The 18543-nt window shown below is 37.8% G+C and overlaps 1 protein-coding gene across 1 annotated transcript in view; it reads left to right on the forward strand.

Annotated features, from left to right (window-relative positions):
• Positions 1-9745: 9745 nt before the first annotated feature.
• Positions 9746-18543, forward strand: part of CDC42BPA (CDC42 binding protein kinase alpha) — a gene marked incomplete at its 5' end in the record, with an annotated part of 173733 nt that continues 164935 nt past the window's right edge. The window contains one exon of the mRNA XM_082480237.1: positions 9746-9845. Coding sequence (XP_082336363.1) covers positions 9746-9845 — 100 coding nt within the window. The remainder of the gene's footprint in view (positions 9846-18543) is intronic.

The following is an 18543-nucleotide window of genomic DNA, read 5'->3' on the forward strand; positions in this document are numbered from 1 at the left end:
GACCTCCATAAAAATGAAACTACTTCTAACTCGTACAGCAGTTTGTACCTCACCTTTTCAAAATCTCTCCTGCAGCTCCACGAAGTACATGCATGCCACTGGTATTTCAGAGAAGTTTTCCCAGAGTGTCTAAGTGTCATATAAAATGTAATGCGTACATTTAAATCTTGTCTCATACTTACTGTTTATGAAGTAAACTCCTGCTGCATGTAGGGCTTGCTTAGCTTGAGTGGACTTTGGGGAAGTGTCTGGTGGTGGTGGTGTTGCAAAATTCAATTTGGAGAGGAGAAAGGGAGTTTGTATATAACATTGCTACACTAGAAACTTTTCCCATAGAACTTTGTATGCTCTCAGGAAGTTAAATGTGATGACGAGAGATAACCAGAAACTCTTGATTATTATCTCCAGCTAACACTGGAAGTTATCTCCTGGAAAGCTGTATGTGCATAGGTATTGCTCAAAAAAGTTTTAGCTGAAGGTCAAGGCAAGTCCTCTTGTAACCTTGTATTTAGTCATCAGTTTACCTAAAAAAGGCAGTATAGGTAGGCAATTTCACAGTATGGTTACTTCTGTGGATAAGGAAATCCCCCCTTCCTATGCCTCCAACCCTCCTTTTTTTTCCTGCCTGGTCCTTCTGAGTATCTGCTTCCTGCCTGTTCCCACTGCACTCTGAACCGCCCTGTGAGGAATTGATTTTTTTTTTTTTTTTTTTTTTTTAGAGCAACTGTGCTAAGTAAAACTCAACTTTCCATTAAAAATGGATGCTTTACATTTTTAGTTAATTTTGTTTCTGAGTTTTGTGCTTAAGTACTTTGAGCACATTCTGTAGGGCGCCCTGAGGTTGATTGGTCAGTCTGTTTTTACAGCAACTTAGTCATGACATGCCAGAAGAGAAATGTTGAATTTTTCTTTTTTTAAATAGTATTGCAAAAGAAAAATTCAAGACCTATTCATGAGATGTTACTTCACAGATAACAACTATCTTGCAGGCACAGTGTAATTTATGTAATACATAATACTTTGCATCAGAAGTAGCCACAATTTATTTATGGGGGAGTTTGTTTAATAAGGATATTTCTGAGTGATTTCATGGTCTCAGTATTTGCATTTACTTTGTGTTTTGTTCGTGCAGAAACATTTTGTACAAATCACTGTAATTAGTCTTTTTGCTCTGTCAGATTCAAATGGCAAAAGGTCTTGAAGTGTCCCAAGGTAGTTATTTATGATATACCTGTAACAGAGGAATTGGAGAGCAGGCATTGAGTTTCTCCAAGCTCTTCCATGAAAGTGTGGCAAGGGTTGGAATTTGCCTTCCATGGCCTACTGCCATAGCCAGCCCTTGTGCGTACTTTCTGGACCTGGGGAAGGAATAGCTGTTCCTCTACTGTTGCACACTTAGTATTTGTAAAATTGCAGTGATTTAGGGTTCTCATTCTTGATTCGATACAGTAGGATTTTAGAAATTTTCCTCTTTTTCTTTTGCAGTCAGGTGTGGAAGGTCATGAATTAATCTGCACTGTGAGGTGAAAGGCTTTACTAAAATTAATTTGTTTTCTTGCTAGTCTGTGGAAAGTGGAATTTGGGGTTTTAGTCCAGTCTTGGCTTCATTAGCAAATGGATAGAGAGAAGAGTAACTTTTTATTAATGTTTTGATTGTTTAAAGTGATCTTTCTTATGAGAAAAAAAAGAGTATTAACCAATATTAGACTTTCTCCTGACCACATGACATCTGAAGTAATGGGTCGTCATTCACACCTGTGTAAAATCAAAGGCAGTCAGAATAGTAGTGGGTTTTAAAAACTTTCTTTTGGTATGGAACAGTAACAGCTGAATGAAGTGCAAGCTAGTGCAAAACCAGATCCTACATCAGTATTTGTTTTGGAGAGCTTCAATAGCTCACTTGTGGTTTTCCTGCTTGTAAATAATGCAGTTATCCCATCTCCTGCTGAATGTTTTTATTCTTCGTATTTTCTGCTGATGAATGTATCTGAGCCTCTGAGCTATATTAAGGAAGGGTATAGAGCCAGTTACTTGCTGATTTCTTGACCTGAATCCCAATTTGCACAGAAGAACTTAATGTTCTCCTGGAGGTTCTTGGGTCCCTTCTCAATCCCATGTAACAGAGGAAGTTTTCTTGTATATAATATTAATATGTCCCTTCCATTTTGTGAGCTCAGTACTGTAGTATGTGAGCTGTGGATTAAATGGAGAGTAATTCCTTTACTCATCCCTATGAACGCTTTTTCCCCTCTAACTTCTTGTGCCTTTAACTAATGCCTGAGACTGTATTGCTGTGCTCAAGAATCTCCTAGGATTTATTAGCACAGTCAAAATAATCTTTTTTGGTCTAAGGTACTTTTCTGCACCAAGCATGATAGTACTTTTCCTGTGGGTCGATTTAATTCCTCAAAAATGTTACTGCAGATGGTTGCACTGGAAAAGAGGTATGTTTCTTTCTTGTGATTTCATTAATTGCATACTGCGTATAATTTTGAGGCTTGTTAGCTGAGAAGAGTAGTTAGGATTCAAAACTTAAATACTTGAAGTAATCCATTAATATTTTTCTTTTTGATGTTGTTCAGTGTTAAGAGATAGATAATCACAAGAAAAGTCAATGGGATTATTTTTCTTTCCTTTTTCTTTCAAGCCTGACAGCTCAGGAAGGAAACCTTACCACAAAAAAGAGGATTTGATCCATCACCGTTTCGGTGGTATTGCAGAGAGCACTGGCGTTCTGGTCATGTTTGGGGTTCTGCCCTCTGCTTAGCTTCTGGACAAGTGCAGAACACAGATGGTGGTTCAGAACCGTGTTTCCATGTTTGCTAAGAGTTATGAGTCACTCTTAAACCTTAGTGTTTTGATGGGACCTAAATGTGCCTCTGTTCCCCCAATATATGTACTTTGCTGTTGAGTAGTTTCCAATCAATGACAGGACATGGAGGACCAAGCCTTGCTTGTCTAATTCTCAGAATTATTCCAAGTGTAGGAGTGAAGCATTTCATGCATTGAGTATGACTTGAACAGTATACAAGGATTGTTCTTGAGTCTTTTGGCCTAGGATGCTCTTTCTCCTGAATTTGGGGATTTTATTTTATATATGAAAGTGTGCCCACTGCCTGGCAAATGACCACTTGAGATGAAGACTCTAATAAGACCAGGAGCCAGTCCTACCTGTCATTTGGAAATGCAAGGCGTAATTAATGAATATGTTTCTGCTTGTTTGCTTGATATCAACTGGTATTTTAAAAGCACTTGTGGAAGTAGAATCCTTTCACAGTCACTGGACGTTGAGCAGTTCTTGCCCAGTGTCATGGTTGCTGTTTCAGTGATAAAGATTTACAGCTTGGCTGCACAGTTTGACATCTGCACACCTGAGGGCAGTGGAGTGATTGTAGGTGAAATGTATCTACGATAACAGCAAAGCTAGCTTAAGAAGTTGAAGATGATGTGTTGTGTAACTGTTCCTTGTAGAGTGGTCAGGAGATTTTTTTATTTCCCTCTTTCCCAGAAATACCACGCCAGATCCTAATGGTGTAAGAATGGAGTAAGGAACGGCAGCATTGGGGTTGTGAAGAAATTTACACGATGTTCTTTGTGCACCTGTGTTGTAATTTGGCTGCATAAAAGCTTGAGTTAATTCTGGTTTTGCATTAAAGGTCAGGGAATTCCTTCTAGTTTGAAAGAAAGGAAATGTGAGTATCGCTTAGAGCTTTAGCCAAAGTAGTCCATGTTGTACTTTATTCTCAAATGGAAAAGTGAGATGCCTTCCAAATTGCAATGGGGAGTCTTTCTGGGAATTGCTTTACAGGTTAGTCATGTTCCTTTCTGTGCTTTCCTCTATTTGAGGACACTTGAGTGTAGAATATGAAGCATCGGAAGCCAGGCAGAAGGAGTTGCAGGCAGTCAGTCTCTGCAGAGCCCCTGAACACATGTTGTTTTAAGCACACTGCAGAGAAGAAAGGCAGGAATGTTCCATGCACCTTCCAGGGGCTCTGCCAGGTGTCAGGCCTGGGAGCGTCCCCTTCAGAGGACTGGTCGAAATTGGGCTGAGGAGCAAATTGAAGGTGATTTTTTTTTTTTTTTTTTTTTTTTTTTTGTGTAGCTGTATCCTGAATGTTATGTAAGTGGATTTTGCGTGAAAGCTTTGACATTACTTAAGTCATTATTAAATGACTTAAGAATACAGTAAAAATTTCTGAAAACTTGTTTTATTGCTATATTGTACCTGTGAATGAAATATGGAAATAAATAATTAAAATGGTATAAATGCAAACTGGCAGAACTAACAATCTGTCCGTGTGTATCCTATCTTTGTCTGTAGCTGTATGATTGTGGTGTTCCCCCTCTTTTGCATATCCCATAGGACAGTAGGGCTCTGGAAATTCGTTCAGATTTTGTTGGGGGGTAAACTGTCAAGGTTAGCAGTTATGTAGTGAATGAAGCTGTGGTTTGCAGAAAAGGAAAATGTTTTTTATGGGGGAATTGAATGATTCTATGGAGAATTTGATTTTCTTGCTGACTCCTACAGAGGTGTTTTTTCTTTATATGATGCTGGATATTAACCACATATTTTGTATATAGCCACTAATAGTGTGTTCATCACCATACGGATCTGTTAGTTGACTTCCTGTGGTTTGATGAGAAGAGATACTGAGAAGTCTCAGCTGTCACTGAAATCAAGTGGAGTTCTGTTTTAAACTGTAAAGCTCTACGTAATGCTACATGCTCTAAAAAGTTTGTGTGGAATCATAAAATTATTAGTTAATATTGGATGACTGCTTTTCCCCTTTATTTATTATGTCCCGATTCCTTTTGTCATAAAGGTGATAATATCACTGGCTCTTGGAAGCGTATGTTGGAAGGTAATGTATTTAGGATCCTGCCATAAAGAGTGCATGTAAAAAATGTTGTGAGAATTAACAAATCTTGCTGCAGAATAAATAAGATGTACTGTTTTCAGGAACCATCTGAATATATCTTATCTGACCATCGATAAGGTCATTGACTGTCATCATTTTTATGTCCGTGCCCTCTAGCTTGTCACCATCTTAAACTTTAATCATCTTCAGCATTGACATCTTAGCCCCGTCTTGTGTGTGGTTTTTTTTTTTTTTCTTCTTTGACCCGTCTTTGTCCAGTCACAACTTTATTCCAATGAATTGTCCTCTTTTTGTGGTTTTGATGTGTTGTGCTGTTTTTTTTAAACAGAATATCCACTTTATAAATTGCACATTAAGGCATGTATGGAAATCATAATATATTTGTTCTACCTACTTTATTGTTGCAGCTGTTCTTGATCAAAATAGCCAGTTTCTCTGAACAGAGCTTATATCATTTTTGGAAACAGCTACTGTTTTGGAAGAGCTGAGTAGAATTTTTCTGAATTAAAATGAGGTGCGATGGAGCTACTGGTAGATGTGGAAAGGGAAATATCTATATAAAAGAAGTGGTGACAAGTTTCATTTGGCTTAGTCTCAATGTCGCTATGTTTTGTAGATAGCTAAGGAGGGGGTGTACTGTGCCTAAAATAAGATAGTCTGTGTGTTAAAGAAGTAAGTGCATTTTGAAGTGCGTGTTTAAAATTCCTGTAGGTTCATTGAGAGTATGTAAATGCATTTAAAGGCTTCCGGAGAGGGATCCTGTCTACCTGAATTAGAGGCTTTCTGTCATGTACTTCTCTCAACCTTTAGGAGAGCATAGTTCAGCTTTTGCATAGTGCATCTGTCAGTTTGCTTTATCAACACTTTGCAGTTGATGCTGTTGTATCTTTGAACACCCAATGATAACTCTAAAGTCATAGTCCAAAAATACTTTTTTTCCCTTGTTCGTTTGAGGGAGGGGTGATCCTCGGAAGCTACAGCTGCAAGATGTTTCACCGTTTAAAGTAACATGCCTCAGCCAGTAGGGAAGGAAGCCAGTGTTTGAATTCCAGTGCCGGTCACTGGTGGCTAGAAGACAGCATTCAGGCCCAAAGATAAAGGACATTCTGTATCTCTCCTGTTTCACCATTTTGGGAAAAGAGCGCTGTGTTTTCCTTCTCTAGTGGTAGGCTTTGTAGTAGGAACATACTTTTCCAAACCTCAAGTTAAGAAGAATCATAACACTGATTGTCTCTCCAAAATTGAAAGCATTGCTTTTCGTACTTTCCTCTTTTAAAATCTCACTGCTACATAACAAAACCAAAGCAAGCTGCTTCTCAGTTAATCACAAGAATATTTAAAGCTGCACTGTTGCCACTGTGCTGTGTATTTGGTATAGGAAAAACCTTCCTTTTGATGCAGATGTGGGCATCTTGAGTGCCTTTTCTCTGTCTTGGTTATGCCTTAAACTGCTTCCATGTTACTATTTCATCAGCAGCCTCTCATTTAAAGTTTTCCTTGCCCCTGGTGATTCATTACTGTCATCTTTTTTGGACCTTAAGCTTGGAAGCTCACGCACCGTATGCCTTGCACTGGGCTTGAGATCTCTTTCTTTTAAACATAGTTAAAAAGGTAGTGCAGTAATACCAGTATTGGATGCTCAATCTATAGAGATCCTGGCATCCTGCCTGTATTCAGTGCGGAGGGAGTGCGGTACCTACAGAGTTACAGGTGGTAATGGGGCAGTTATATAGGTGGCAAAAAGTTGCTGAACCTTGCTAATTTGTGGGGAATGATGCAAATTGCTTAGCAGATCTAGTAAGAGAAATTCAGGATAGGCTTTATTGGTGAATTCATATGGTTTTTCTGGTTGTATTTCCTGACTACTTCCATAGAAGTAGTCTGGAACCTGGAAAAGCAATACTCCTGTTCAGTTTGACAGTAGATTTGCGGGGTGTGGGGAAATTGTCTACAGGACCTACTTAATAGTCTCCTTTGAAAGAGTGAATTTTCACGGTATAGATTTACCACGTTGAGTTTACCTCAAAGAGAAAAGAATTTGCACAGTCCTGTATTTTTTTTTTTTTTTGCAGTGTTTTATGGCAGTATCAGTCCTCACGTTTGATTCTAATTGATTTCCTGATACTTGCTTACTCTGTTCTTTACTTGCAAAGTGTAGGCAACTGTTGATATTTGTTTCTTAAGAGTCTTTAAGACTTCATTAGCTGTAGTGTGTGACGTGCTCTGGAGAATTTATGTAAAATACGATGTGTAGTATTGAAAGCCATAAACTACTAATTTAATCTGGATCTCTGTCGTACCCTTCTCTGTTGATGGTCTCAGGGGAACAAAGGGTCCTTAGAACTAGTTAAAGTGAATCTGGACTTTCCACTGAGCAATGCTCAGAGAGAACACTGGGAGAGGCCAGGTCATGGCCTGTGTACCCTGTATTCGAGGGGGCACTGAACTCTATGTATATGCAAGGGCTAAGGCATTGTATTGCACTTCAGAGCTATCCAGAGCCATTTCGCTTATTTTTGCCTGCACAATACTCACCTTTTAATCAGAGGTTTATATGAAGTGTTGTGCAGTGTTGCTGCCTGCTTAGTTCTGTGAGAAGCATCTAATCTACAAATACACACATGCTTACTGCCTCAAGTCAAGGTATTTAAACTATCTATATTTTGGTTTTGTGTTTTTTTTTTTTTTATGTTATTTGCTTTTTTTTTTTTTCTGTGGATACGAGCCTGTTTCAGGTGAAAATGTGAGAAGTGGCACAGTTGCAGAATCCAAAAGAAATCTGAAATGGTTCAAATGCCTTGGCATTTCTTTTAGTCTGTATCCTCTGTTGATGTATTCAGATCTAGTTAATGTTTTTAACTGTTGTGAACTCCTTAATCTTTTTGTTTGTGGGGAAACAGTAAAGCTTGTGCTGAAAAGAATCCTTTAGGTTGAACCCTTCTATTCTTAAGAACAAAAGCAAAATCCTCGTGATCATATTTTGCTGTCACCAAGGAGCTACCTGACCTATTCATCCACATTTTGGCTGCTCCTGCAGTAAGCACCAAAGAAATGCTGCAGCTTGTTGCCTTCACTGTTGATGGCATGTATTTGTAACAAAGTGATGTAGTAATCATGACAGTATTGACATTTTATAAGCAAAATATTGTTTTAAGAAGCACCTATTAAATTTGATTACTTCATAGTCTAAAATAATTAAGTTTTTGTAAAATAATGGAAATGTCAATTGGCATGTGATACAGAAAAGATGGTGTGCGTTTTTTTTGATACAATTTATTCCAACTCCCTTGTCTACATGTAAAAGACAGTTACTTTACTAGACTTGTGCAAAACTTGAGTTTAGGCAAACACAGTGTTTGCCTAACTCATAATATTTACCATTGCCAATTCATAATATTTACAAAAAATCATTCTCTGTGCTTAGATATGGCTGCGCTATAATGCAAAGCTTGTTAATTAAATAATTTTTTAAAATTGGTTTTGAGATAAATTTCTGTTTTCTAGCTCCTCTAGCAAAAGATAGATGACTTTTCTGTTATGCGTAGATAGTGAAACAGTCATACATACTGATTTTCTAATAATTTCAGTTTAGAAATCTTTTGGGCATTTACAGATAGATGAATAGTTGCGCGAGAACAAAGCACGGTCCGATATAAAAATAAGTGTTAAAATGTGAAAAATAAGTGTTAGTTCATTTTGATAACTGTTTCTGATCTGCTGTCCATTCAGGTAAAACAGGAATTACAGATTTTTAAAATTTTTATTTCTATTTTTTAAATGTGTATAAATATATTATACACAGAAAATCTGTAAAATATACAAAGGTAATTAGAGCTATGTGAATGTTTTACCTCAAACCAGGACAGGTATTTTGGTGTAGGTATTTTGGTGTGTGACTCTTTTTTTTTTTTTCTTTTCTTTTAGTATATCTGAAGGCTTAAAATAAATACTTTAAAGAATTTTTGTGAATTAAAATCTGGATCATTTATGATTATATTTTAGTTTGGAAATGGAATTGTGGATAAAATCTGAAGGATGATGTTGCAAAGATTAAAGATATATTATTTTTAATTCAGAAGAGCCATTCTGTAGTGGTGGGACATAACTCGAAATGCTCCATGTCTGTCTGAGCAGTTTCCTTTTGGGAAGGCGTGACCACACTTAATTTTATTTCTGAAGTTATTCTTGCGTTGTGAATGGGATGCTAGAGGCATGTAGTTCTCCATAAGCAGATTGCAGCTAAGTGGAATTTGATTGTGGGGGTCCAGATAGGAAGTAATTAAATGTCTGAGGTTTGGTTTACTTGGGTTCATTTTAAGTACCTTAATGGATGTCTTTGGTTTTGGAAGCCTGGCCCACAGCATCGATAGATAATATCAAATGAATGGCTGTTACCAAAGAGTAAAAAAGGTGTTTTGGCGTTATTGTTATATTGGAAGAGCCTAATACAAAGGAAACTGAAGTGCTTTCCTGCTGACCCAATTTGCTAAATTGAGGTTAACACGAGTCTGTGGCCAGTAAAGAGGTCAGATGGCTGGGCTTTCTTTCAGACTTAAGAGTCTCTGTGCATTGTGAGATGTGTATTTTACACCGCAGTATAGGAAAGACATTTTAGCAGTTTTCTTATCTATTGTATATGTTAGAAAGGACCTGCTGTGGATTCCCCTCCATGGGCTGTGAGACACCCTGCTCCAATGCTTGCAGAATCTCCTCCCCTGACCTCGGTGCTTTTTTCTCACTTTTTTCTTCATACCTCTCTGTCTTTGTGGTGTTTCACCCTTCCTTAAGCACATTTTCCCCCCACGTGCCACCATCAGGGCTGAGGGGCCAGGCTGGGCCCTGCAGCAGGACTGGCCCTGACCGGCATGGGCTGCCCCCGGCCTTTCCTCACAGAGGCCGCCATGTTGCCCCCTGGCTCCCAGTGCCTCCCCACTGGCACCCAGTGCTCCTTCCTAGGTCAAAATGGTAAGGAATGGCCAAGAATCGGGGTTAAAGTTGGTTTTGTTACATTGGATTAGTGATCCCCTCATAAATTTGTCATGAGGCAAGTAAAAGTGTATAGGTCAAGGCGGCTGGCACTGAAATTAGATGATGTTAAATTATCCGCATTGCTGCACAGCCATGTTTTCTATCCCACAGTGCAACAAAACCGTAGAGTTGTAATTGGATGTAGAATTGTAACAAAAATGTATCTTATTAATTCAAACAAATGAAAGATTTCCCCGCCCCCCCCTTTTTTCCCCCCTTATGATGCTTTCCAATTCTAGTTGAAAACTACTTGCCTGTTCTGGAATCGACTTTGAACCCTCAGGTTTAGATCATTATATGTTAAGATTAAAGTTTATCAGCGTTGCTTTCAATCTTGCAAAGCTAGAGAGTTTGAAAATTTAACTTTAGGATGATGAAGGGGCTTTGCTTTCCCACACCGAACCGTAATCTGTAGGGTACAAAGTTTGTGTTGGGTCCAGCCTGTTGTGCACTTCCCTCCATTTTGCCATCCTTTTTTGTAGCAGGTAGTCAGCTGTGTTAGGGCGCAATTTAACCAGCAGTGGTAATCGCCAAACGTTGCCCACGGTCCACCTGCATGTTGAAACAGGGAGCAATCCGGAGCTGCTGCTGCTGCTGTTATCTCCATTTCTGCAGCCATGTAGCAGTCCTGGGAATGAGTCTTCCCCAGCCACTGATGCTTGAATTGGCTTGTTATATCAAGTTACGCTCTCAAATGCACCTCTCTGATTCCTGCTGATGGCAGAGTTGGTGTTTGTAGGGCTAGTTTCCTATGCAATCATTGTGTGTCAAGCAGTATATCTAAGTCATGACAGACTGCCTTTTGTCTAGCCCAAGCAGCACCTGAGTGTTGTGAATCTGAGCAGTCATTAAATGCAGAGCCATTTTTCATTCTCTGGGATGTTCCTTTTGCATTACATGGTATCCTGCTGGTAAACAGCAACAGCTGATGAAATATTAAGCAACTGTACTAATTTCTAAGACCACTTTCATGTTCCTCAGCCTTTTTTCCTGACTCTGTTACTAGATAAAAAAAACTATTTACGTCTGAGTATTAATGGTACAGAAGTAACTTCCAGAATTTAGCACCGTATGTGTGGATTTTTCATTAGTTTTCTGGTTTTGAGGCCTATAAGGAAGCTTTTCATTTGACCAGTTTGAGACCAAAGAATATCTCTGATAGGTGTTAAGTAACTAGTAGACCATTTCCTGTTTTTCTGTGAAGTGTGTTTGTGTTGTATTTAAATTCCTTTAGGGACGATTTTTGGCATGTGAACTCTGTTACTGGTTTGCCCACAAATTAGGCAAAATTAGCTCACAGTGGCTGTGGTAGAAGTCACTCTTTTTTGATTGGGAGCAAAGTATGTGAAATATAAAACAACAACAACCACAAACCCCTCTTTCTGCTCAATAACTGACTTTTAAAATTTATCTGTTATAAATGAGGAAATGCTAAAAGTAGGTGTGAAAAGGTTGTAGTCTTGTAGGCTAGTTAGTGATCAATCTTCACTTAACCACGGATGTGAAATTTATGTGCTCAGAAAGCTGGAATTACCTTTCCAGATAAATAAATATTCTGAAATTGTGAATTATAAAAAGGAATTTTCTGTATTTACTGGAATAATTGTTTTGAAATACAAATTAGCACTTGCTCTGACAACTACAGGGTTCATGAAAACCCTGCTGAGGAATAGCCTGCAGAACAATTTCTTCTAGTACAGTTGTTTTTAAGTAATCCCTGTCAACACTAAGCATTGGAAATGTGCTAGCTATGCTGTGGTCTGAAACAGCTGTCAAATATAGTTTCTGGCACAAATCCATCTTTAGATATTGTTGTATCCTGTTAATATAGAAAATGAAGAGATAATTTTCTTCCGGATTGGTTAGATTTGTGGTCAGTAAGAAGAGGAAGAAAAGGTCATGAGTTATAAATGAAAAGAAATCTGTTCAAGAAAGGTGTAAATGAGTCTTAATCGGTGGCTGCCGTTACATTCACACCATGAAGTGTTTTCCTGAGTGTAAGGATGTACTTAACCACATGCTTTCCTGAATCTGGGTCAAAGCTCATGCTGCTGTTTGATTTTGGGCTAAGATAAGCTGCGCAATTGTAATTATAACTAAGTTATTTGATATTATGGAGAAAGTACACTAAAAGTAAATAATTTTCAGATGCTTTCTCTTTTTGATGATCCAAAAAGACAATGCAAACAACAATAAATTTGAGATAAATAGAAAAGCTATCGTAGAGAATTCAGGAAGAAGACATTTTGGAGGGGGGCAGAAAGGGAAGTCATTCCAAGGCACTGGCATGTCTCTCTACATACAGATTTTGTTTTGGATAGGACTGTATGTATTCCGGTTGGCAGAATTCAATTTACAAAACTGTTTTTTCATGATAGCTAGATAACATCTTGCAGAATCCTGAATTGATAAGAGAACTTAGTTAATGAGTTCCTCTCAGGGACCTGAGTTTGGCAGGGTAGTTAGAATATATTCCAGTGGAGAACAGTCTTGCATCCATTCTTTACTTAAACTAAGTAAAAGGATCTTTACCAGTAGGTAGTTTGTATTTAATTCTTGCTTCCTCTTGGTCACTATGGTGATTTTGCTTATCCCTGATGAAGCCTTTCATTTTCCTTGAATTGTAGAAATTAGAAATGGCAAAACCTTATTAGGATTAGATCATCCAGCGCATTCCCTTGCCAATGAGGGATTTTTAGCAGTTTTTTTCTGCCTTTTGATTTATGAAGTTCCTTATTGTATCCCTCAAGGCTTTTGCCAAAGGAAAACTGGATAAGAGCTTCTTTTGGAGCCTGTTAAAGAATTGTAGTGGATCAGAGCGCTGTAACATCATACCAGATCAATGTCATCTAGTCTTGATTTAGACAAAATATCTTGCATTAGAAGTCTCATGTTCTTTCGAAAGAATGGTTGTTAAGGATGATGCTACAGGCTATGTTTAAGTATTGCCATTATGTAGCTAACATAAGTCCCTGTCCAGGTATCTTGACTACATGTTATCTTCACTTAGCTGTTTTTCTGTAGTCAGTATGTGTTGTTTGAAAACCACACCTGTCTGTATTAATAGGTTTTCTCTGTGTGATAACTAATACAGTAAAAAGTAAATGAATCTAAAGATCGTCTCCATGCTAAGAAAAAAAGACAATACATAGACACCACATATGTCATGTCAAAATTGAGTGGGAATTTTTAAATGGGGATTTTTAAATACAGTTTGAAGTGTACAGAATCCATCTGGTACAGGTTTTAATTGTCTATTCCAGGTAATGAGCTGTGAAATTGAATGGGACTGCATAGGCTGATTATACTCAGTGGTTTGCAGATGCATAACTCTTTTTAACTCTTCATTTACTGTACATGAAATGGCTTGACATTTGTATGGCTTGTTTGCTGTTTATTTCAAGGTACTTGTATCTGAAGACACTAAGCACTGTGTGTCCAATAGTAGGAATATTGTTATAACAATTATGGTGCTGATGTTTATTTGGGAGACTAATAGTGTGTGTTTTATGGAGAATGTGGAAGGAGCTACTACAAGGACATTCTGCTAGATGCTTGTTTATTGATTTTTGTTAAAGTCAGGTTTAAGTAGTGCAACAGTTGTTGTATCTCATTGTGTAAATACCACTTTTTGTGATGTGTTTAAGATATTTGTAGGTACTGTCAGTGTTTTCAGCCTTTGGTCTTTTCAGATACCTATTTGCAGCCTTGTGCAGGTTGTATACTAATACACATGCTTACTGGAAAGCATTTCCATACCCTTTGTTTCCTCCTCTTCTCCCTCCTACCTCATGTATTTGCGTTATACCTTATGTAGTAATTGAGAACAGAGCAAGGATACCTGCAAGGAATCTGTCTTGATTTTTCTTTAGTTTCAAATCTTAGATTTCATGATTATTCATTGGATGCACAAAATGCATATTTTTATGGCTAATTTAGGCATGCTACTAATTTGATACTAGCTATTATTATTTTGCTATTTATATAGATTAAATGAGATCTTCAGGTTACAAGTATAAAGATTATGTAATTTCTATTTATTGTAAGTATATTCATCACATCACCTAAACTGAAAGATGCCTGATGTTACACCTCATGGCTTGCAAAAGTTACTTTTGGTAGAAATAAATCACAGCTGCTGTGTTTAATTGCAGATGAACAATGACTATGCATTTTCTTCTAATCTCTTTGGTTTTCTGCTTTCACTAAATCTAAGCTTTCTTTGTAGAAATGCATAGATTATTTGTGGTCTATGATATCACCGAAACTTTGCTGTACTTTTTTCATGTAATACTGGTTGACAGATGAGTGAGTTCCTCTTGGTTTCCTCCCAGTTTGTCATAGGAAGTCACATTTAACTGATTATGTGACTGAAGAGTAATGATACAACCACAGGAAATCCTGTGGCTGAAACCAATTTTGTTCTCTACTTACTTTTGGTAGTAATTTTGTATTTGCAGAATACTGTCTTTGATTTAGGACTGTGTTGCACTTTGCAAAAAGCACCACCTTTTTAAAGTCAATGTACACACAGAATGGCTAACAGTTTTTGAGATGGGCACTCTTTTTACAAGATCTAAGAGTAAATAGAAGTATTGCTAATGAGGATTTGTGGGTGAAGACTTGGCAATGTGGGTCCCTTCAAACACAATGAAAGCCAATAGTGTCAAATGCAAACACACCCAAAGGAAAAAAAAATGTAGTCTGTGCATGCTATGTTTGGAGGTTTTGAAAGGTAAGAGGTGCATGGAGGCATGTAGGACTTGTTGCTCTTTGTTCCTTGGGATGGAGCAGTGAGCTGATTCAGCTACACAAGTCCTAGTGCTTATAGAAAGAAAGGATATGGCTGGAGAGTGAGACCGTCCTTTCTGAGAGCAAGTCTGCACCCTCATTTGTGATCAAGAACAGTTTAGGTCTTGTCTTGAAGCTCTTCCTTTCAGGATATAGCAATATGGAAGTTTTTAATTATTTTAATTTTTGTTTGGGACTGGCTCTTCTATGACTTTTGAGGCACAGTAATAGAATTGTTGGGTGTCAGTCTCTATAAAAATTATCTGAAGGAATGGGAAGATGAGTTTTTAGATACAGCTGCAGGTTTTTTTTTTTCTTTCCATTTTACAGTAATTTAAAGGAATATATTGCCATGCTAAGTAAAACTAGGGAAAGACACAATTAATCAGAATGCATTTGCTTTCTTCCTTGCTTATGCTGTTACTGTTAGGCCTTTTTTAATATATAAATTTGGGAAATAAATGTATCCCAAAGATAAAAGGGAAAGGAAATGTGAAATGTTTTAAGAACGTATCTCCTGGCCTTGTAGAGAGTGTGTGTGGTGTTACCCTGACTTGACCGCTCTTACGAAAGGGGATTACTGTGGTAACCGGAATGCTAAAGATGGCAAGCTGCTAGTGTTCTCAAACAGATGCATGCCTTACTGGCAAGAAGTGAAGGTGGCTTGAAAACCAAGCAGGGTGGGGAAGAAGAGGCAGGACGTGCTGAGATGGATGTCCCTGCTGAGGTGTACTGATAGCCTTGAAGTGTGTTGTCCATAAGTCCTGCACTATGGCCAACAACCATCTGACATTGCTTCTGGCTGTGTACTCACTGGATGTGTGCAGCCTTGGAGCTGTATGTTGCTGGGGTTGCTGAACCTGGCCAGGAACCCAAGCTTCTGTGTTGCTTTCATATGTCATGAATTGGTGCAGGAGTAGCTATTGATCCTTAGCTGTTGAGCAAGATTTGCTTAGCTGTAGCAGTGTTCTTCAGTTTGGGTTGTTGGAATATACCTACAAAGCCCCCTGAGGACATGTGCCCTCTGGGAAGTAATATGGAGACTTGAAAAGAGGGGGAGGAGGCAGTAACGGTAGAGACAAATTGAGATAGGCCAGTAGTTTGGGGAATGTTGATTTAATAGGGATTTCAGGTTGTTTTTTTTTTCCTTTTTAATTTCTGTTCCTGTAATTTTTTCTCTCTATTACAAACTAGTACAGAGAGTGTTCAGTAGATCCAACAGAAATATTATGGGTAGAACTGTTGACCTCAGAAACTTATGTGGTGGAAGTGCTGTACCAGCAGGAATGACAAATTATTTGTTTATTCAAACTGATACTAACAATATTAGTATGCACTTCCTCTGTTGAGCTAAGCATATGTTTCTCAAATACGTTTCTCTCTGGATCTTAAAATGAAACTTAAAGCTCAAATAATGGAAATTAACTGAAGAGGTTGATAATATCTGAAGATTGTCTGGAATAACTTGTGGAAAGTGGTCTTTTGGAACGAGTAGCAGTAGGATTTAAAAAAAGTAGTTAAAAGATGATTGAAAATGACTTTGCAGAATCTGCACTGAATTCACTTAATTTCCTTCTCCGCTTGAAGCATCAAGAACATTCTGTGATGTAGTAAGTTTTTGTTGTCATCAGTAATAAATTTGGGGAAGAAGCATGCTGTTTGTGAACGGATTTATGACGACTGTCTGGTTCAGAAGTTTGGGCAGAGGTGGGAATGTGGGTGGCTCTGCTGCTAGCCTGCTTGGATCATCAGAGAGTGCCCAAGAAATTTAGCTGGAAGAGTAGTCTAGATTTGTCTTTTGGGAGAGCTGCTTATTTGAACTTGTTTCACAACAAAGATTAGGGATGTTTTCATAATGTCTCTCTCGAGCTATGTTTTTATTCTACTGTCTGTGCAAAATCTTAAGATTGTCAGGGGAAGTGGAGAAATTTATGTTTGATTATATGCAGTTCTAAGTGACAAAATAGCTACGTGAATTCCTGTCATCCAGCAAAGCTTAAAACTTTGCTTAGTTAGGTCCCTTTTGTGTAAGTACTTCAGAGACGTTTTAAGACTATTCTAATTTAATCATAAAATATACTGTGTGGTCTTATGCGGACTTAAACATAACCCAGCAAAAAAACCCCACCTTGACCATTGTGACCCTTAAAGGAGATCACTGAGTGTGAGCTGTGTGAGACTTGGAAATGGATGAAACCTAGCTGGTTTATGTCAGCTGGAGATCTGGCCTAGTATTTGAACTGAAGCAATTTATTTGTTGGTTTTTTTTTTTTTTCCTTTTTCCTCTAAGGACTTATTAATGTGCAGTACATGTACAGTATTATTGCTTCGATGTTTAAGTATGGAGGGTGGAATACCCAAACTCCAGAACAGTTAGTGAGGAAAAGGTTATATAAGAACACTTCCTTCCAATCCATACTATCTGCTTGAAATGGCCTCTTTGGGCAGCTAGAATTGTTATCTGCGCTGTATTTCCCATGTCTTTTAATTGCTCTGACATACTCCAAAATTTTATAGCTTTAAAAACCCATAGCAGGGTAAGAAAAAGTGAAGCTTTGCACTTTTCTCCTCACATTTATATCAGAAATAAAGATATAACTAAAATTGGATTGCGTCAAAACAATATTTAGTCAAACAGGAAACACCTTTTTCCTCATAGCAATTGCAGGTCAAGTGAAAGTGGAGGCAAGGAGTAAAAGTGACGAAAACTCCGGTGAAGGGAAGATAAATCATTCCTTGGAAAGACAGAGTGACTATCTGTAGCGATGTTGCAGAAGATGTTCATGTACTGTAGATGTGGGTGTGGAGGGCAGGCAGAGCAAACAGCGAGGAGTTCTTGGCTATACATGGGATGAGATCTGTGATAAATTCCTAAAACAGATTTACTGATCTGTTCCAGTACACTGAGTGAGTGAGTGTTTTGAAGATTACATCCAAACAATCTGAAAATAAATGTTTATTCCCGTCTATACTCAAGTAACAGTTGACTTAAGAGGAAAAAGCATAAACAGGAGATATCTTAAGATCAAGTGAAACTTTGTGCAGCACTTTTTAGGATGAAATGTATTTTAGTATTTAGTACAGTAAAATAATTTGGATTAAGAGACTGAGCGCATGTTGACTTCATATGTTAATAAAGCTGTTAAATGCACCTTTATATTTTCAGTTCATAGTGTAATCTTGATACTGCCATAAGTGGGCTGAAAACCTACAGGACCTCTCTAGCTTTAGAGAAGCATTTCGCCTTGGTTTTTAAGTTAAATTTTATCTTAAATTCAAATGAAGTGAGTGTTGCATTTGTGCAGTAGTGAAAGACAAAAGAAAATTTTTTCAAACAAGGATGGAGAAATTGCCTTTGGCTTTGACTATTCATGCATGTGTTAAGGAACCTTAACTCTCCTGATCGGGTTGAAGTAGTACAAGCACCTCGGTGTGAAAATAATGCTAGTCTAAAAATACCTCTATATAGTGCGTACCCATGGAAAATGTGAAACTACAGCAGTGTGAGCAGTTTTTCTCACAACATTTGCACAGTAGCAATTTATAAATCAATAAAAGTTAATTACTAGCTGCTGTAAAATACTATGTGTAACCTAACATTCTGTTCAAAGAAGCTTATTTTTCTGTTGTGATTAGCTTAAAAAAAATAGGTGACCAAATAAGGTAAGTAATTTTTTGGGAGATAGTTTGCTTTGCAGCATTCAACATAAGTGTGTTTAGAGAAAGCAGATAATTTTCCTTTAAGGCTTAGTATTGTGGGTAAGCCTGTTGGTGCAGAATGCAGCAGCACAAGTAATTAGTAAATCACTGCTCTATAGTATACATAGCAAACTAGATGGTTAGT

This window comes from Vanellus vanellus (genome assembly GCF_965231255.1).
Source record: "Vanellus vanellus genome assembly, chromosome: 3".
NCBI classification, from domain to species: Eukaryota; Metazoa; Chordata; class Aves; order Charadriiformes; family Charadriidae; genus Vanellus; species Vanellus vanellus.